This window comes from Ambystoma mexicanum, chromosome 1q (genome assembly GCF_040938575.1).
Source record: "Ambystoma mexicanum isolate Mex_15411 chromosome 1q, UKY_AmexF1_1, whole genome shotgun sequence".
Lineage (NCBI taxonomy): Eukaryota > Metazoa > Chordata > Amphibia > Caudata > Ambystomatidae > Ambystoma > Ambystoma mexicanum.
The window spans coordinates 255,398,355-255,420,031 of NC_090922.1; the positions used below are offsets into that span (position 1 = coordinate 255,398,355).

A 21,677-nucleotide genomic window follows, 5' to 3' on the forward strand; every position below is an offset into this window, starting at 1 on the left:
ATGGATTTGGCGGGCAAGTGGCCACTCCTCTGGGGAAACCACAAAGGGGAAAAAGCCTGGAAGGCAGAAAACAAAACTATTCCGTTGTGGTCTGCTGGATTAGCTTGTGAAGACAGTGACCTGAAGAGGTGGGTAATCAGTGTCCAACTGAGGAGAATCCGGTGCAGAAATCCTTCTTGAATAGACCTATGATTCAGCAGACAACAGGTAAGCAAACAATGAGCCTGGACAGAAGGAAATCAGGAATGCAATAAGTGGGTGCGAGGCCAGACAAGAGAAGGCTACAGAGGAAAGACAACACAGGCTTCGGGTAGCCCAAGAGAAACCACCGCGCTGACAGGGGAGCGCATAGTGAGATCCGGGAGAGAGAACAAGGACGGCATCTGCAAGCAAGGGAAGAAGCGGATGCCGTAAGCGGAAAGAGAAGAGAGCAAAAAGGACCCGCGGCCGAAGCCCAGGCGAAACCAAGGCAACAGAACGAAGCTGTGCGGAAATGGCAGGTGGGAAGAGACCAAGCGAGAGAAAGCACAGCAAGAGGGGGGCTCGGAGGTGAGCTGACAGCAAAGTAGAAAACTAGTGTCTGACCCAAAGGAACAAAGCTCATGGGTTGCAATGCGCCAACCTCCGGCGGCCATGTTGGAATAGACCGTCACTTCATATTGCTGGGGAACATGATGTGCCGATCAGTGACGGTGTAACCTCCATTCATTCCACAAGCGCCACTGGAGGTGGTGCATGACGCCATCACGCAGACCCATCCCACATATATAGCTTCTCTCTTTTTGCAAATATTGCATACATCAACTGTTCAATATTGGCTGTATTCCCACTGTTATCGTCCCTCTCCACCAACTGGATCATGACATAGGTCATGCATCACTCGGCCCTTATGTGAAGAACCCTAATATTGGACTGCTGTAGCCAGGGTTGCTCTTTCCATGGATATCTTTACAGTTCGAAGCGGTACTGACTTCATCAATAAATGCTAATATGATGAGGTCAGGGATGTGTGCTCGCTTACACAGTTACCAGCAGGTCAGGGAAGTGGGCTCCTGTTTTCACCCTGCACTTGTTTTGGTAATGGATGCTGGCTCCTTCCTACACTAGAATGTGAAGCACAGCGAAAGCAAAGAGTCTGTGAGTGCCACTGATCCTTAAACGTCCAGATCCCATGTTGCCAGCATGGCAACTTTGCTTTGTTTGAAATACAGCAAAGTAATTCAACAAATACAGCTCTGATATACATGCAATCACATTTAATAATTTTCAGCTTTTTTTTCGTATAGCTGTTGCACATATTCCACAAATGGGCCCAAAATGTTTAAGCAATATATCCGAAATGAATAGCAAGAGAAACTATGCGTCCACATGTACTACTGCCTGCTTGTTTTACCACACTTCAACTGTGTGCATGTGAGTAGTTCTTTGTTGTTTTGCTACAATTGACAGTGGAATCAACATAAAAACAATATGTCTTTATAGCACATTTGTCAAAGTCTATTCACTTTCAAATCAGTTCTTAGAAACAATTCAGCTTCTCATCTCAGTAGATCATGAAACGTATCTGGTCTCGACTTTGACTAGCAAAAATCGATATCCATTATAGTATGAGTTTTATACGTATCCGAAACACATGCACCAACATCCTTCTACTGGAACATCTAGACTGTATGTGCTGTCCCTTCACCGCCCACTTGAAGGCTTGAGAGGGTAAATAGAATTCAATTGGGCTGGAAAGATGTACGCCGGGCAGCGTGGAGCTGCCCCAACCTGCATGACACATTTCAGATACAGGTGGCCGTCGCCTCGTAGCTGCCTATACCCACCCTTTCATTGTCTTCCAAGTGTCATTGATAAGGGGTGTCAGATCAGCCGCAATCCCAATCCATTCCGGGAGGTAAGTATCCTTATAATGAAAATAGTGGGGGAGTGCGGATTTTGGTGATGTGAAGTTGGTTAGATAGACCACCTCTCCACCAGCCAGGTAACCTGCCCACCAGCCAAAGGTCCCAATGGTCATGATTGTGTGGTTACATTGGACAAGCAGAGCAAAGTCATTTGCCGGCGTGGATTCATTACTGTCACCAGCAAAATAGACATCCCCGTTGGAGGCATTGATGTTTTCTTTGCACCATGGCACCCCGTTGCTGGCCACCACAAATATGGGCTCTTGGTACTTTTTACGGAAATAGTCCATGGCTTCTTGTAGGTAGGCTCGATCCCCAATGGCCCCTTTCCAATCTCTGGGCATATGGACAACGTAGTCTCCTCTTCTCACATGAACTCCAACAAAGGTGACATTTGTCTGAGAACCCTTCAGCTTTGCCAGCTGCTCGTTGGCACCGTCTCTTAGAAAGTCATGTAATGTGAACTCTCTGCGGATCTCATCTCGTATATCACGGTACCAGGTCCATGACCAGGGATCTCCCATTATTTTCACATATTTGCCACTGATATTCTTGTACTCTTCGCGCATCCAGTTACTGGGGTGAATTCCCTTCCACTGAATCTTTTGGGCTACACTGTCATGGATCACTGGAATAGTGATTTTAAAGATAGGGGCTAGATAATTGTGCATACGAGACAGAATATAGGGCTGCTTTCCGTTCATCTTTGCAAAGGCATATAGCGCACCATACCCGTTCATCTGATTGCCCAATCGGTTGATTGAATTCACAGTCCACATGCCATCCCTTTTCACTTTGATCTCACTTGTGATGGTGGGTGTATGGGTGATATTGACTACTTGGCTGCAGAAGCAAATTCCCCCTGTATAGCGTGTATTTCTCCATTGTCTATTGATGATTGCCGATAGAAACACGAGGCAGCCTAGGATTGAAGCTTTAAGAAAGCTCTTATGGGTCCAACATGGCATGGTCTCTTTCATGATCCGTCTCTTCTTGGGGTCTTTTTCTGTAATTACCTAAACAAGAAAAACAGTATTGTTTTTAATAAAATATTGTTACTAATTTCTAACTTATTCATCCAAACGTACACTCATGCTAACATCTTTTATTCACTCATACTATCATAAACCACCTGAAAATCCACAATATATTTACTTTACATCTTTCAACATGGCGCATTCTAGCGTACAGAGTTTCTCTGGATTTTAAAAACGTGATCTAAAATTCTAGATCTCTAGTGCCTTTAACCCATTGCCTGCTAGCATTTCTGGAGCTTGCAGTTTTACCAGACTTTTATGACCCATAACCAGAGTGAGAATTATGTTACGCAACCTCCTCTTCCAAGCTCGGCTCAATCTCCTGGAAACTAATGAAATATTGGCAATAAGAGGTCTCTCCTCTACAAGTAACTGCCGGTTTTGAAAAATGGACAATGAAAAAGAGACCATACCCCACCTGCTCCTGTCATGTTCTGGCACCCGTCAGATAAGAACTCAGTATTTGAACCATTTTTTCACCAACCCCCTACTCATGGATGAAGAGACCTGGTGGTCAAGGATGATGTGTGGGGACAGGTGTACTTGGTTAATCACAACATCAAAAATTCTCCAATATATTATAACAAATGAGCTAAACCTTCCTTCTCCTTTTTCATAAGGGTTACTGAAAAACCTTGGTGAACTCGAAAACATTTGTTTTAGCTAACGTAGAGATTAGTCTGGGACACGTCTATGTTTCGCTATTCTTTCTTTGTACAAATCATTAAAACAGTTAAAACAAATATTATTATGCTAAATACATACTAACTCATTTAAGTATTTACTGTTCCTGTGTAATGAACTGTTCACAAGAGCACCAATTATTGGCATTAACTAACTTTGTCCCAATCTAAGGTCTATTAAACCAACTCCCCGGATGATTCTCTTCTGGTTTGTCTTTCTCGCAATGAGAATTCATATACCCCCCCCCAACTCCGGAAATAATTGTTCGCCACAGTGCAGCACCAGAACTCCCACTGCCTTCTTCTTCCCTGAAGCCACCATTCAACTCTACTCCTTTCTCCTTCACTCAATACTGGTTAAGAATTTCTTTGCTTGATCTTTCCGTCCCTCCCAACCCACTTCACAGGTATTGTAACAAAGGTCAGTTTGAATGACCATGAATTCCAAATGGTAACTTGCAACAGAATAATTGATTTCATTGGTAAATACCACAGTTTATTGTAAACTCACAACAGAGAGGGAGAGCAATGTTTGAGCTCTATTATAGCTGCGGAATCTGTTTTAATCATGGCGTCTGTGTTTCATATATGGAAATATGTCAACAACTGCATACATGTCCATGAAGTAGCAGGATCGAATTCTAAAATATACGTTGACAATTTGGTAATAAAAAAATCTTGACCATTTTGATGCTTATGTTTTTATAAATTATGTTTACAACAAGTGCATATTTTAACATTTTATGATGATTGTAACAAATTACAGCAATTGATTTAATACGATACTTTTTAGGTATGTTTTTTTTATATAGATGTATGTATTTTAGACATTTTTAAAAGTTATTTATTAATAAATGTGTATATGGTTTATTTTAACCAGTATTGCACAATAAAACAAAATACTTGCTAAGACTCTCAAATGAACGTTGCTGGACAAAGAATAAGGATGAACTGTCCAAACCAATCCAAGCCATGAGAATTGTGAAGTCAACCATTTTCGCTTTTGCAGTTAGTGGTATATGTTGCTGAATCCACATGCTAGCCCTTCAGGTCCCAACAGAACATGGAGAAAAGCGAAGATAGCAAGAAACCGTTTTTCTTGATCAGTACAGGGGAAAGAGAGAGACAGCTGCCCAACCCCGCAATAGGTCATCACAATGATCCTCAATATAAGTTTTGCAGTATTATTTGTGCTAATACTGGCAAAACCAATTAGCATTTCAGCTGGCAACGTGGTCCTCAATACAAGTATAAACAAAAACAGAAGGGTACCTGTACTCCCAGCGATCCTTCAGGTGACCAATATAGTCATATACAAAAACTTGGATCTGCGGCCGTGAGGTTGGATTAAACACTCTGGTATCAATTATTTATACAAAATGTATTCATAATTTTCTTTTTACCAAACTTCACTAAAACAACATGGATACTGTACAACAAATCAATTTTTTCAACAACACCTAGCTTTTACCACCTTTCATACACATTCATATCATCATATTCAACCTATTCACCAATATTTCTGACTGTACAAGAAAGAACAGTTTACAGTACAGTGTCTCTTGCTACCTTATAACCTATTCTACGTTATACATTTGGCACCCTTTTTCTTTTTAAGGTATGCCTTTCAAGCCACTATAGTTTTTTTGTGGACTCTGTCTACATATGTTTTGGTCAGTATTTCGGCAACCCACTATCATCCACAATTCTATCGACCAGGACAAAACACAAAATAGTGGTTCAATTTGCGCTCTCGCCTCAATACTCGTGGAAGATGTACCTCCTGAATCTGTTTGAAATGTTTTAGAACAGCATTCCTTCATATGTTTTCCTACTTGCAAACATGCTTATGGTATAAACTTCTAAAATCCTCACAAAATCTCAAGGGGGCGTCTACACAGGGCATGGCCCACTTATAGCCATCTAAAGATGATGTGGGATGGTCACTTTACCTATGTCAGTAATTAGGATGCAAGAATGCCTAACTCATGACCGTGGCCCTCATTACAAGTCAGGCGTTAAGGGTTTAAAGATGCCGTCGGCGCCCTTAACCCCTAACGCCTGATTAAGAGGTCCCGGGTTTTAACGCCTGCTTTTTGCAGGCGTTAAAACCCATACCGCAAAGTGACATTGGTGCTAAGTACGGTGCCGCAATTTGCGGCACCGTACTTAGCGCCTTTCCCCATTCCCATTATGCCCTATGGGGCAAAAATGGGAATGGGGAAGGGCAAATGGTGAATGGGGAATTACCGCCCCACTCACCTTGGAATGGGGCGGTAATTCCGCCATCCACCATGCCGGAGTCCGGCATGGACCATGGTGCTAATAGCACCATGGTCCAGCACCGGACTTGTAATGAGGGCCCGTGAGTGTATAATATTGCCTAGTCACACCAATCATGCCATCATTATGGTTGGGTGTTCAGTCAGAAATAGTATTCTCAAGGCACACCGACCCCAGTGGTATGGGTAAACCACTCAAATTAATCTATTTGTCATGGTCACTGGGCAGGAGCCCAGCCCTTCACTACATGCAGGGTCCCTATGGCACCAAGCTCATTTCAAAGTGTGCTCAGCACACAGAATACCAAGGGCACGTGCAGCAAGGCCGGGCAGGGCCCGATTATCACAGGGAAGGCACGTGCAGAAGGCAGAAGGAGGAGCGAAGTGGGGCCACAAGGCTTAGCCTAAAGGGAGTGGCTGGGGCTAGGCTATATAAGCCGGCCCCACACGCATACTGGTGCTTCACGTTAGTTTGCTAATAGCAATGTACCGCTTACCGCCGACCAGAAGACTCTTACTTGATCCAGCACGTGCGCCTTCAGTATCCGGAACCCTTCGCCACCTATCAATAAACGCATCTCCAGTCACATTGACCATCTTACCTGGGACCGCATCATCATGGGAAGCATTTCCACCCGCTTCCCACTCTACAGTTGCTGCGCATGCCTTACCTGGGACCACGCCATCGTCGGAAGCACAGTCATCCTCTTCCACTCTAAAGTCGCTGCGCACGCCTTACCTGAGACTACACCATCGTCGGAAGCAGAGTCACCCGCTTCCACTCTGCAGTCACTGCGCAAGCCTTACCTGTGATCCCTCCATCGCTGGAAGCATCACCATCTTCTCCCGACTCTGCCGCAGCCATACTCACCTTCCCTGAGTCCTCGGCAGGTACAGCCCAGCAACCTTACCTGTTCCGAATTCTATCGACGCAGGACCTTCTTCGGGTACTGCCTCCACACGGATCTTCACCTCCAACAGCCATCTGGAGCCGGATACCGTTCTCCAGCCATCGCCATCTGCCACACCTGCAAAGAGAGTAAGAGACACAAGGTGCGCGATCGCACAGACCGTAACTCGCTAAAGCGGCACTACTCCCGAACTTGGTGCAGCTTCTGAAACTGCCTACTTACCAGTGTTGGAAACTCCCAGAGCAGTCTCCTTTTGCCATCATGGGCTCCTGGGTCATCTTGATTGCTACAATCAAGAAAGAACAATATCCCATTACGAACAATGCCCATTGGGACAGTGCCGTTACAAGAACACAGACAATAAGTAAAGTCATAAACACTTACCTTCAAGACGGAATGGTCGCAGCTGGTCTGGACTGCCGCAATCAGGACCAGTGACGTAACTAGGTCCATCCACAGCGCCCCTGCTGAAGGAAAGCAGGACGGAGAGCTCGCCCTTACGTATTACCAGGTCCAGCCTTCCAGGCCCACGAAAAGGCAGCTGTTGGGGGAAAGATGTGACCTGAGGGAGTCAACTCCAGGGAGGGCTCCAAACGTGCCCCAACGCCCCTGCAGAGACCAGGTGAGTGTAACACTATTCCACTCAACTGCGATATTCATACCAGTCTTTACAGAATCTAGGGCATTAATCCACAGTTGTTCCAGTTTATGTAGCATCATACTTACATTTCCTCCACGTGATGGAACACTAATGGTCTGCAACACAAACCCCCTCATGTCATTCTCCGAATGTTTGACCCTCACAAAATGTTCCACTAGCGGCTTGTCCTTCACCTTATTTCTAACACAGGATCTGTGTTTTGAGATCCTCATGCGCATTTGTCTCATAGTCTTCCCCACATACATTAAGGGCAGGCAGCACAGTGACCGCATGTATAATGGCCCGTAACGGGTGCTAAGCCCCACTGGTTTACAACTGTCTGCTCGCTTGGTTTCTCCAGGTATGTATGTACTAATTTTTGCCTCAAATTATAGTTTCTTGTTGTACAGTATCCATGTTGTTATAGTGAAATTTGGAAAAATGTGTTTTGAATAATTTTTGGATAAATAATTGATACCAGAGTGTTTAATCCAACCTCACGGCCCCAGATCCATGTTCTTGTATATAACTCAATACAATTATGACAGTGCGGTAAAACGTAGTGGTAATGGGCACTATTGACGTAAAAAGTGATATGATTTACAGCTTGTTCTCTGGTGTAACACATGAAGAAATCCAGAAAATGCTATGTCACGAACAGCACACTACATATGAGCAATTTATACCGTTGTCATGAGGCTGCAGCACCCATCAATATATGCCAGTAACTGTCATTTTAAATTACAAAGAAAAAATGTGAACCCCCCACTACCTCCTGCTCCTTAGTTTCCTTACGACTTTCATTTGTTGGTATGCCACGTAGCTCTTTGTTGGTTACACATTAGTTTGAAACCCTTTAGACCAACTCATATAAAACATAGTTTTATTCACAAAATAATCACTTGCATGTTTTGTCATTACATCATTTTCTTAACACATACTTAAAAAACACAAAAATCTACATAACCCATAAGCCTCTATGTACATACATTCATTCACATTGGGTTAGTTGAGGCTTGACAAAACATATTATCAGTGCTCCTCTTAATACAAAAAAAGTTCTGTACAATTTTAAGAGCTTTCTTGATCAGAGCAGAGCAAAATACTCACCTGGGCCTTAGAGATACCACTCTATTGAGCCTACCATTCGCTGAACTCCTCTCAGTTAAACTCCTGCTAACAGCCACCCAAACCATCCTCATTCATCTTATCTACCGCCCTCCAGGCCCCATCTCCTCCTTCGAGGAATACATCACAGGCCTCTTAGCATCCAATGTAAAACCTGGGCATTTAAAGCTTGTACTTGATGTCAGTAATGGGGTGGTGATGTCATCCTGTGGACCCCAAGGGTATCAACAGTCACATAATAGAAATATACGTTCTTAATTAAGGAATGAGTAGTGAACGAAAATAAAACATTGTGGGCCTCATTACACGGTAGGCGGTAAGGGTGTACTGGTATGGGTAAGGGCACCGGTACCGGTAAACCCTTACCGCCTTACTACGAGGTCCCTTTGCGGGACCCGACCTTAACGGCTGGTGTAGACCAGCCATTAAAGTTGGGATCCGCAAAGGGACCTTGGTGCTAATTACGGTACCGCAATTTGCGGTACCGTAATTAGTCCCTTGCCCATTCCCATTGAGCCCTATGGGGCAAAAATGGGAATGGGGAAGGGCCATGGAGAAAGGGGGGATTACCGCCCCGCCAACCTCGTAATAGGGTGGTAATTCCCCTTTTCTCCATGGTGGTACCGGTATAGTACCGGCGGCAACCATGGTGCTAATAGCACCATGGTTTACCGCCTACCGTGTAATGAGGCCCTAAGTGCACAGCTGATACCTAATAGAAAATGTATGTAAACCAACCTCATAATGAAGATGGAAATATATTTAAGTAAATATGTGGTGATCAACAACAAGATGTACAATACCCGAAAACCTGTGTGGGTTAAAAACCTTCACAGCATTTATGGGAATGTGTGGGTCGGGGGGTCTTGCTTGTTTTATATTGAGTTACATTGGGCCTCATTCCGACCCAGGCGGTAAGGGGTTTACGGCAGCGTAAACAGCGCCGACCCTTACCGCCTGATTCCGAGGTCCCTTAGCGCCATGGAGGTTTAAACACCTGCTTTTAGCAGGTGTTAAAATCCATGCCGCTAAGGGACCTTGATGTTAATTACGCCACCGTAATTAATGGGGCAAAAATGGGAATGGGGAAGGGTAAATGGGGATTGGGGACTTACCGCCCCGCCAACCTCGGAATGGGGCGGTAAGTCCGCCAACCACCATGGCGTAAACGTAGCTTACGCCATGGTGGTAAAGGTACGACCCAGGCGGTAACTTACCGCCTGGGTCGGAATGAGGCCAATTGTAGCTTTTGAATCCTATTTTAAATAGCATTGATGTCAGAGGAATGCTGACGTGTTATACACAATTGGTCAAATGGAGGTGTTGACGGCTACACCCACGAAAGTTTATTTTGAATACAAGCATATTTTTGCATAGCGATTTTAAAAAGAGTTACACTACAAAGAAATGCTGCATTTTTGAAAGTCATACTTGAGGCAAAAGATGATTTGTGATGTTCTCAAGCAATGTCCGCAATTTTGTGGCAAAAGTTAAAAATATGATATGGTTTCTATCACACTTTAGTATATTCTAAAATGAAAATTAAATATAAAAAACTAACTTAAAATATATACCTCATCCACAAAACCAAAAACAAGCATATACACTAAAACATTCCACATACAAATTACAGATAAATATGTATGCTACTGAATTGAGCATCCATAATGACGGTTGGTAAACATCTTTAATGGCAAAGCAGCAAACATACATCAACAGGACAAGTTGCCACAAACAACTCCCGAACCTTCGATTCCCTTGCAAAACACAACAGTTCTTATAGAATTCGGGTCAGAAAGAACCCAAAGAAACGGTATTCATTAGGACAAATATGGGGAGTACACTTTCAGCTTCCTGACTACCTTACAAACTTCAAAAGGGAAGTCACAACTCTCTCGTGTATCTGGGTCTCGTGTAGGGGGGCCCACACAGCATTTTGCAGCTGCACCTCATTGTAAAAAATATATGCAACGGTATCAAGTTTCGACTACGAGGCAGCGTGATATGGATTCACCTTAAAACAATTAAAATGGTTAGATGGAATTATCGCTCGCGAGTGCCAAGTAGAAACATTTGAACGCCTGCGATCAGCTCTCAGGAAAATGGAGTTGTAATCCTTACCAAGCCAGTGTGGGATTACATAAATGTATCCTGACTACGTATAGCACCTGGGGTGTACCGAATAGTAGATTTAAGTATTCGGCTGAATACCGAATAGTTGGACAAGTATTCGTCCTGAGCTGAATACGGAACCAAATAGTTGCATTTTTAATAAATAAAGTTATGTAGACAAGAAAAATATTTTGGAAATTAAAAACACACTTTAAAATATGTATATACCTTCTTAATTGCATTTCTTTTCTTTGTTGTCTACAGAAGATGTTTGTATAAACCCTGAAAAGAATACATTATCAGAAAATAAACTGTTCAATAACAGCACAGTTTGTATTTTTGTGCATTAATAGGTATTGCTTGTTCAGGAGGGCCCAAGTAACTAAGACTAGTCCAAAGGTATAGTATGCATTTATGCAATCACTGTTAGGGGAGACTGGAATGTGTGTACTTGTACTTTCAAGTGTTGCTTTTGGGCCCTCCCAGTCTTTAGCCTTCTGGCTCTAGCAATGCATTGAAATACAAAAGAAAAGGAGTCATCACAACGCCAATTACTTACACATTTACTTGTTAGAATAGGCCCTGCTAATAACAAAGGAACAACTTTCAAATTCAAAAGCATTTTCCCAGTCAAGCTCTAATTACAAAGGACACTCAGCTCATTTTCAGGCTCCCTTCAGCCCACCTCTTCTCCTTCTCTCATCTCTGACTGTCTGTCCGCCATCCAGGAGTGGTGTGCCGCCAATGATCTCTGCCTTAATGCCAGTAAGATCGAGATTCTCCTCATCGGCACACCTGCTTCCTCCTTTCCTGTCACTCTCTGGCCGGCATCTCTTGGCCCTCTTCCTGCTCCCACCGGTGAGGCTAAAAACCTTGGTGTCATCTTCAACTCCCCACTTTCCTTCTCTCCTCACATCTCCGACGTCTCTAAGAAGTCACACTACCAGCTGCACCTCCCCAGAGGTATTCTTCCTTTCCTCTCCTTCCCCCAGAATTTCACTGTCTCCAGAGCTCTGGTTCTCTCTAGGCTGGACTACTGCAACAGCCTCATTCTAAATCTGCCTGCCTCTACTCTCCGTCCCCTGCAACTCATCCAAAATTGGACTGCAAGACTTGTCCTTGGCCTCAAGCCTAGGGATCGTATCTCTCCAGGACTGAAATCTCTGCACTGGCTCCCAGTGGTGGCGAGGATTAAGTTAAAAAACCCTCTGCTTTGTCCAAAAGGCCTTCTAGAGCCTGGTACCTCAATACCTTCAACTCTCTCTTCCTAAATATCTTCCTTCCCGAGCTCTTTGCTCATCCACCTCCAACTCCCTCAGGGTTAGTCCCTTCTCCAAGCAGTGGTAGATCTTTTTTTCTGCCGGGGCCTCCCTCTGGAACAGCCTCCCTGCCTCTCTGAAACTTGAGGAGAACCATCTCAGGTTTCGAAAGCACCTCAAGACCTTCCCCTTTGCTTCTGCTTTCCCTCCTCCTCTCCCCTGCTGATCTCCTGGCTGAATCTGAAACTGCACTGGTTACCTGGCCACCCTCTGATCTCGGGCCCAGGTCCCTCCCCGCCAGTTACATACCTGCACTGCCCCCCTGGCAACCCTGTACTCAGGGACTGTTTCTGTATCCCTACAGCCCCTACTAGCACTTGACTCTTGATGTCTGCATTTACCCTTGCACTTGCCACCTGCTAGCTGCACTTTTTATTTATTGTCTTTATTTATTTTACTGTCATCCTATGTACTGCACTGCGCCCTCCCTTTTCCCCCTGCATGTCCCCTTCCCCCCTCCCCTGCACTTGCGCAATCTCAATTTCACCTGGCCTAGTAGGATCGCTGTCTGCCTTCCCTCTGTTTCCCCTCCCTTGCCTCGTTGCGCCTTGGCACTCGTGTATAGGCTCGTTATAAATGCAGTATCACATCATATCATAAAGGTTGTGCCTTTTCTTTGCAATCAAAACCGGTGTCAACAGAAGGGTACAGGGGGATTTACACCTCAATGCGAAATTCAAACCCTGCTGAGCGCCAGCACTGGGGCTCCAGGAACTGCTTAGCACAGCTGAAGGGAGCTGAAGGGAGCTTGCAAGTGTGCTGCATTCAAACGAGAGGGGAGATAGAGCAAAGTGGTGAAAGGGAGCTCAGCCCCCAACAATCTTTCACCAATCGACAGGCCGGATCCCAGCCCTGCCAGTGGGTTCACGGGAGCCCATTTAGTTATAACTATTGTGCTTGACACTGGAGAAATCTATCTATATGTTTGATTGGCATGATGCCTGTGTGTGTGTAGGGACTGGGGTGGTTATAGAATTTTGCTGTGTGGGTGGGTGTTCAACAAGGGCAGTTTGTCTGACATCACATGTGCATATCAATGTGTGCATCTGATTAACCGTTGGATGTCCCCGATTTTGCTAGTTTTAGCACTTTTTAATGGATTACATTTTGGGAGATAACTCAAGAAGTGGTCCATGTACCTGACGCAGAGATCTGTGCACCTGTGATTCCTGATGTGCTGATTTAGTATTTCAGCATATCGAGGTTGATAAAGTGACAAGTATGCCAACCAAACCCCATTGGTATTATTTGATCTGTTACACGCCGTGCACATGAGGGTGGAGCAGCATAGATGTGATATAGTCACAGCTAGTATTTTTTGTTATGCAGCTATGCATCTTGTGTGTGCGTCTTTCTGGCATTCGTCAGAAACGCAGCTCACACCCTGGGGATGAGGAAATGGCTCAGACAAAGGCGTATGCCCCCTGGGTGTCAGGTGGCCACGACCAGCTGTGACAAGCAGCAGAGGACCCACAATGTACAATATGACCGATATGATATGATATGATGGGTTATTTATAACATTCTTAATACCAAGAAGTGTCTAAGCGCGGACCTGGGGATCGAACCTGTGTTGCTCCGTGTCGTTTTGCTTCCAAGGGGAGTACGTTGCCCCCGAGCTATCCTCTCGATACCCTCTGATGCCCTCCACAGGGGGTCTAAGTAGGCTCCTTTAAAACAATCAAGAAAACATTATGCTTTGGGTTCCTGCTGGCAGCTGGCTTCCAGGTATGGCTGCATGAGTGACAGTGGGATGTTGTGGTTGCCCCTGCCAGTCCACCGTTGTTCTCTCGGGATCTAACAAGTAGAGAATAGGAGGGGGTTGTATTAGTTGACAGACCATGAACGGATGTGTGTGCATATTGGATGCTTGTTGAGGGCAAGGCCTTCACATTCCAGGAGCTAGGAGCATGGGAAAGAGGGGCTAATGAAGGGAGGGGTGCAGTTGGGGGATGGGGAGAGAGGGCTGAGCAGTTAGCATATTTTTGACAAGAAAGATGTGACAAGTACACAGAGCATATCTGCATATCAAGGGCCCTCTTTCAAGGTTGACTCTCTCGCTTGCTCTGGACATTTCAAACCCACAGGATCTGTAATTTTCCAGAAGGAGCCTAACTGAAGTTGCCCCAGTGACTAGTTATTTCTGTGCAACTCTTGGATCCCATGATGAGACATGGGTAGCTTGCCAGAAATGCGCTCACCCAATTACATGAGGTGCGGGCACAGAATGTGATACAGAACAGAAACCCGGGGAGTCCCGCGATCCACACCTCTGTGGCAACGGTGTCAGGCCCACATCAGAGATGTGGGATTTCCAGTAACGGATAATGCACAAACAAGGTGGGAAAAGGCGAAGGACCGTGCCAGGCTTCTCCTGCTGACTGTGTACTGATCATCCATCTTCTTGCGATCAGTGTTGTGAGGTGCAAAACAAAAAATTAGCCCAATGACGGTCTTGAAGGGCTCCTTCAAAATAAGCCCAAAAAACCAAACCCAAACAATGAAAAAGCAGGTTCAAATGACAACAATAACAATGATATATACTAAGGGTGTAAGTTCGGTTTTGAGTATGGATATTTGAGTAAATATTCGTCAGAAGCCGAATACCTGGTTTTCTGCCGAACTTCGGCTGAATACTTACTCGAAGCCAAAGTTCGGTACACCCCTAACAGAACCATTCATATTGGTTTGATGCTTAAACAGAATAACATTTCTTCAATTGGATTCAGTACATGCCTTTTTATGATCAGAAGCGATATTTTTATTTCCACCCTTTCCAATAACGTATTCTTGGAAATTACATTTGAGATATTAAAACCTAAACAACTTATATTAATTTTCTCCTCTAGGGGCAAACAATTATATTTCCAAGTACATCCTTCTTATAGTCCCTCCTTCTGGGAAATCACATTCTAACAGTTTTCATGGGGTTCATTTGTAGTTGGTTCATCATGATATAATTTATTATTTCATCTAGGCTTCTTTGAAGTGTGGTTGAATACCACTAAATCATGAGCATATGCCAACCAATTAACATTTGCCATTCCAAATGTTGGGGCATAGTTATTTATCTTTAATGGGGCCTCCTTTAAATCTGACAAATATTGGTTAAACAAGTAGGGGGCTGGGGCCACTCCACCTCCAGCTTTCAACCTCTACATGTTGGTAATGGTATTGAGGAATTACACTCTTTGCTTAATCTAAAAGTGAAAAAGGGCACCTGGCTAGGCCCTGAAAAACCCAGGTGCGCGTACTTAAATCAAAAGAACACATTTTCAGGGTGAGAGGTCACACCAAAACATAACCAATTTTTCTTTTTTTCTTAGAAATCTAGTGAAAGTCAAAACCTGTTCATGCCTTGGCTTAATACATTTTAATTAGCATATCAAAATATGTGATAACACAGTATTGGTATAGAGAACCCAGAGAACAATAAAAACAGACAATACAGGTAAGTATAATCCAGGTTAATGAACTGGATTCGAGTGGATAACTAACAAAATCTGCTAAAATTTGTGACAGAAATAAGTACAGCAGATACAACAAATGACAGAAGAGCAAATCAAATGAACATATAGCAATCAACTCAACACTGCTTGGATGAACATATAAAGTGATCGTCGACACAGGGTGTTTCGGCCAATAATGGGGGCTGTAAAATGCAGCTTTGTTATGAAGGCTTTCTTCAGGACGTGAAATATAAATTGTTTGAGCCCCGGGGTTTCTAACTACAATCAACAAAGGGAATGTAATGAGTAAAGGGGTGAGCTCAGGTGTAAATAGTAGGTGAATGATCTGGTCAAAATTGGATTTAGATTTGGAAAAACACAATGAATGGCACCCACTCATCAGTGCATGATTGGCAAGATAGTTCCATCCGAGTATGGCCAAATCTATGTATGAGACGAGAAATACTAATATAAGGATGCGGTCTTACTATATGGCCAAGGATAGCACGTCAGAAGGATTAGAAATAATAATAATGGCGTGCAACTCAACAATGTGTACTAGTACACTTACTTGGGTTGAATGAAAATGGTGTCTCTATCCCAATACTGTGTTATCACATATTTTGCTATGCTAATTAAAATGTATTAAGCCAAGACATGAACAGGTTTTGACTTTCACTAGATTTCTAAGAAAAAAAGAAAAATTGGTTATGTTTTGGTGTGACCTCTCACCATGAAAATGTGTTCTGTTGATTTAAGTACTCTTTGCTTAATGCCATTCTTACATTCTTATTTTAGTATTGGAATGGACCGATGTTTTGATATGCTAATTAAAATGTATTAAGCCAAGACATGAACAGGTTTTGACTTTCACTAGATTTCTAAGAAAAAAAGAAAAATTGGTTATGTTTTGGTGTGACCTCTCACCATGAAAATGTGTTCTGTTGATTTAAGTACTATTTGCTTAATGCTATTCTTACATTCTTATTTTAGTATTGGAATGGACCGATGTCAGTAGCATCAATAGACCAGATATGTTTCTCTTATTGATCTAGTTTCCAGCACAGTCTCTCTTTATTGACCATGTTTTAAGATATTGAAAAATCTATAAAGGCAGCAAGGGCCTGGTATTTTAAAGGATAGTTCCGGGATTTTTTTTTTATTGTCCCTACGGTTCGGCCATGTGTTTTTAAGCATAAATCGGTAGATCGTAGAAAACTTTCCTATGGACCTTAGCCGACTTTTCGTCCATTAACGCACTCGAAATCAGCCGCCATTTTCTAATAATCCTATCATTTCCCCCCATCGCCCTGGCTCACCTGCTTTTGCGGCACTAATTCAAATCCCCCGCCCCTGAGCCTGACATCAGCAGACGCGTACCGCCCATTTCCCAACGCCAAAGCACGTTTCGTGTCAACAATCGCTGCGCCTCAGCTAATGAAGTGTCGCCATGGAAATGGCAGGACGCCTCTTTCCTCTATAAGTATAAACACACCGTTTCACAACACACAGCAGCAGATTTTCGATTCCATTACTCTCTCTGTGTTACTTTGAGTATTCTGTGACTCGTTTCTGTGCTCTGGTCAGCTACCTTCGCCGCTTCTAGGCCTTGTGAACACCTGTACCATCTCTGTAAATTATTTTACTTTCTTTACCACACAATGGCTACAATAATGCCGTATATGTACGAGCCCGAGTACACCGAGGAAGAACTACTGGAAAGGCAAGCACGCGAAAACGATGGGGATTCGGACGGCAGTTGGGAGGACCAGTCAACGGATGAAGAGCCTGGACCATGTCGCATGGACGGCGTCTCCACCTGGTGCACGTGCAATCGGTGCGAGCTAATGCCAACTGAGGAGGAGAACTGCTGCTGCCGTGAAAATTCCGGGTGCTTGGCCTACATTTCGGAAGGCGAGCCAAGTCTGCAATGCATCACCGAGCTGCCAGAGTTCAGGGAAGCCTGCCTCTCACGGATCGTGTTGAGGATGACTATGGTGCTTATGCACGAACTTCGCGGCACTGTTCGTCCGCGTAATCCGAGTAACGAGTAAGTATACTCTGGTTGTGATGTCAGTGATGCCACTACTATTTCATGGTCGTCTCCCACATATAAAATTACATCTACATATCATTCGAATGCATGTAAATTGGTTCCATATTGTGCATTTTCTAGATAGAATTTTTTTCAAAGCAGAATGACATTTTTTACCTGAATCTACAGTGATAAGAAAGTTTTGTCATTTTAATACAGTTTGCATCTTTCATTTTCACAGGTGGTACAGGCTGGTGGCCTATCGTTGCTTCACTTGGTGGCTTCACGGGAGGCTCGGACACCGTGTTCGGAGAGTAATACCTGCCTGTGCGGTACTTGCCATTAGACAACATTTCCCCAGCGACAGTGGACAATACCGCGGATTTTCCCTGGATGTGCTGCAACCGGAACTTTACAATGTGTAATGTTTATTATTTATGTTCAATTAAAATTAAGATCTAAAATAAAACCCAACATATATTTTAACAATGGTTGTTTTGATTTTTTAAATGAATCTAGTGTGTCTCCATTGAATAGTCTTCCTGTGCCTTGTCTTGTCACACCACATGTCTCCGGCCAGCATCCTCCCTCACGCTGGCCGCCCACCTTCAATCCACATAACCGTTGAACCCATATGCAGCAGACATACATATGTTATTTTGCGGGTTGGCATCAAGCCTCCCGGCCTTGCCTCCTCCCCCAAAAATACTTACCACACCACTTTGTTCAAGCGTTGGCAATAAAAGGAAGGCCGTTGGATTTTATTGATACAAAACATGTTTATAGGTAAATAATCCATATGGTTGATCATAATAAATCATCCTTTTGGGCACCGGGTACAGAGATGACCCCCTCTGGCCCGTGCCGCCTTGCCACCAGAGGCCAGCCTGCTGCTGACTAACTGCCTAGGCATCCAGGGTCTCCAGGGTGAACTGCACCCATATATTCTCCTGGGAGGGTGAGGTATTTATAAACTCACACCCCTGCCTTCCATGTACTAGATCCTGCAGCCTGCCTCTTACATGCAGTTAGATGGCCTCTCCTTGGTGAGGCCCTGCGGCAAACGAGTCTTGTCTGCACGACCACCGCCCCAATCCACCCCCCCCGCCCTATCAAAGGCAGTTCGCACCGGGGTACTTGTGCTGGCAAGTGGAGCTGTCAGGGAGCGATAAAGGCCAAGAGGTGCCAAAGACCATGTACACTTCAAAGTGGTCTATAGAGCATGGGTTGTTGTTCCCATGTCTACCTCCAGACCCCGTGTCTCCTGCCAAGCATCCCCCCTCACGCTGGACGGCCCCCTGCAATCCACATAAGTGTGTCTCCATTCACGAGTCTTCCTGTGTCTTGTCTGCACGACCACCGCCCCAATCCAGCCCCCCCCCCGCCCTATCAAAGGCAGTTCGCACCGGGGTGCTTGTGCTGGCAAGTGGAGCTGTCAGGGAGCGATAAAGGCCAAGAGGTGCCAAAGACCATGTACACTTCAAAGTGGTCTATAGAGCATGGGTTGTTGTTCCCATGCCTACCTCCAGACCCCGTGTCTCCTGCCAAGCATCCCCCCTCACGCTGGACGGCCCCCTGCAATCCACATAAGTGTGTCTCCATTCACGAGTCTTCCTGTGTCTTGTCTGCACGACCACCGCCCCAATCCACCCCTCCCCCCCTATCAAAGGCAGTTCGCACCGGGGTACTTGTGCTGGCAAGTGGAGCTGTCAGGGAGCGATAAAGGCCAAGAGGTGCCAAAGACCATGTACACTTCAAAGTGGTCTATAGAGCATGGGTTGTTGTTCCCATGTCTACTTCCAGACCCCGTGTCTCCTGCCAAGCATCCCCCCTCACGCTGGACGGCCCCCTGCAAACCGCATAAGTGTGTCTCCATTCACGAGTCTTCCTGTGTCTTGTCTGCACGACCACCGCCCCAATCCACCCCCCCCCCGCCCTATCAAAGGCAGTTCGCACCGGGGTGCTTGTGCTGGCATATACACGCCATTCATTCACAAACACACCCCTGTTTCGAATTCTTAATAACCCACTTCATATTCTAATGAGAACTTCTTTGCGCTTTGCTAGTCAACCCGCGAAGGTGCTGGTTATCTGCTCTTCGTCTCTGTGAACTTCCGTGACCACTTCGAGGAAACTCGTCAGTTTGCAACCTGTGAACTGCTCCCTGTTCTACGACAAGAAACTACTCTGATCCCTGCATCTAACTGTTTGTTCGTCAAGGTAAGGCCATGTACCATAATCATTTTGCGTCCAATTTCTTTTCGTTCAAGACAGTACATGCAAGGAACTAGTCACATGTTCTGAGTTTAGTCAAATTATCTTTCTATTTTTTTAAAGTTATTCAAATACTTATCCGCATGTGAATAACGTGTATAGTTCCAAGAACCAAAACGAACCTTGCATTGAACCTTTTATGTGTCATTTAATTTTTTAACACATTGGTATTCATAGAGAATTGTTGATCTTTACTTTTCAGAACTTTCCTCAATGCCTGCCTGTTCCATTGGCGGTTGCCCTTCGAAGACCCATAATAAATCTGAAGGTACTATAATGCATGTTTTCCCTAAGACAATAGATCAGATAAGAGAATGGGTCCGATATTGCGGATATCCACCGTCTGAGCTTGAAAGTAGAGTCCTAGAAGTCTTTGCGGACAAGAGGGGTGATCGATACCACATCTGCAGCAGGCACTTTAGCTCAGACATGTACTCCACATCATTGCTAATAAAGAAGAACACACCGTGAGCGAGGCGAAAATTGCTCTCAACCGCTATTCCCACTCTATTCGTCCACATCCCTCCACTGGTGAGTCAAGTTTACGTATTTATCTCTCGGCCTTGCGGTAGTGTGTAGCATTATCTAACAATAATTTCCCCATTTATGTATCCACTCAATATGAAGGCGGAAGATTCTCCATCCGTGTCGTTATTGCAGTCATCAGCCACTTCAAGCGCCTATCGGGTAATCTTACTTAGCTATTCTGCCACTGACTTGTTTTAGGCATGTAAATCAATAGTTTTAATTTATCGTGTGATTATTTTACCTAATGGTACACCCTTGTACTCGTCCTCTAGTCTTTGTTTTCAGTTATAATTATTGTTATCCAAAATAATGCAAGTACTGTCTTTCAGGGAGATGCTGAGGAGTCCAACGTATTGACGACAACCGTTGATGTCACTCAGATGCTCGAGGTACGTTTCCGGACAGTTCCATCGATGGAGATCATCAGATCTTGCATTCTTGTAGCGTGATTGTTACACACAATGTTTCTTTCGTTTTTAGCCATTGATATGTCCTTCTGTCGTCGCCCTCCTATGTGTCTTCTTTTTTCAATATTGTGTTCATTACTAATGAAAGTCCTATGTTTCAGGGAGTCGATGGAGCATTAGTCCAAGAAGAAGGGGGAGCATGCAGTTACGGGTCGGCGCAACAGCTTGCAGAAGTGTGCACCGCAGTTACATCGTCCCTTGATGTTCTTATGCATTTCGAGGTATGGATACTGACAGTTCGATCAAGCGAAATCATATGACGTGATTACATCCGCTATACTTCCTTCTTTATTAACGCAAGTACTATGTTTCAGGGAGATGACGGAGCTTCTTCTACAAGAACATCACCCCTAGTAGTTGATGCAGATATCTGGGTGGTGACACTTCCAACGATCGAGCAAATCGAATCATATTTAGATATCCATTATTTATTTTAGACAACTGATCATTTGTGCAGGTCTATTTAGATGAGCCGTTGACGCCTGCACAAAGTGTATGTTCTTTTTAACAAAATAGAAAACCATACTAATGCAATTACTGTGTTTCAGGGAGTTACTGAAGCATCATCTTCAATAATATCATCAATGGAAGTCTATGAGGAGCCCGAGGTATGGATCTTGACAGTTCCATCTAACTAGATCAACAATGCGTGAATAATTGTCGTTTGAATGTTCTACACAAAGTGTTCATTCGTGTTTTGCTATTGAGATGTACGTGGGTATTGGTCCCCAAGTACATTTTGTGTTTTCAATATTATTATACATACTAATGAAAGTTCTATGTTTCAGGGAGTCGACGGAGCGTCAGTGCGTGATGGATATGCTTATCATGAAAATATAGTCGTTGCAGCGCAAGAGGAAGTGGAGACATGCACACACGAGTCGGAGCAACAGCGTCCCGATGTT

General features: G+C 44.3%; 1 protein-coding gene across 1 annotated transcript; it reads right to left on the reverse strand.

The window, feature by feature from the left end:
• Window positions 1-1,281: 1,281 nt before the first annotated feature.
• LOC138521189 (galactoside alpha-(1,2)-fucosyltransferase 2-like) lies at window positions 1,282-2,918 on the reverse strand. Its single transcript, XM_069633825.1, has one exon. The coding sequence runs from the start codon at window positions 2,885-2,887 to the stop codon at window positions 1,817-1,819; it is 1,071 nt and encodes a 356-aa protein (XP_069489926.1). The 5' UTR covers window positions 2,888-2,918; the 3' UTR covers window positions 1,282-1,816.
• Between the last annotated feature and the right edge of the window lie 18,759 nt (window positions 2,919-21,677).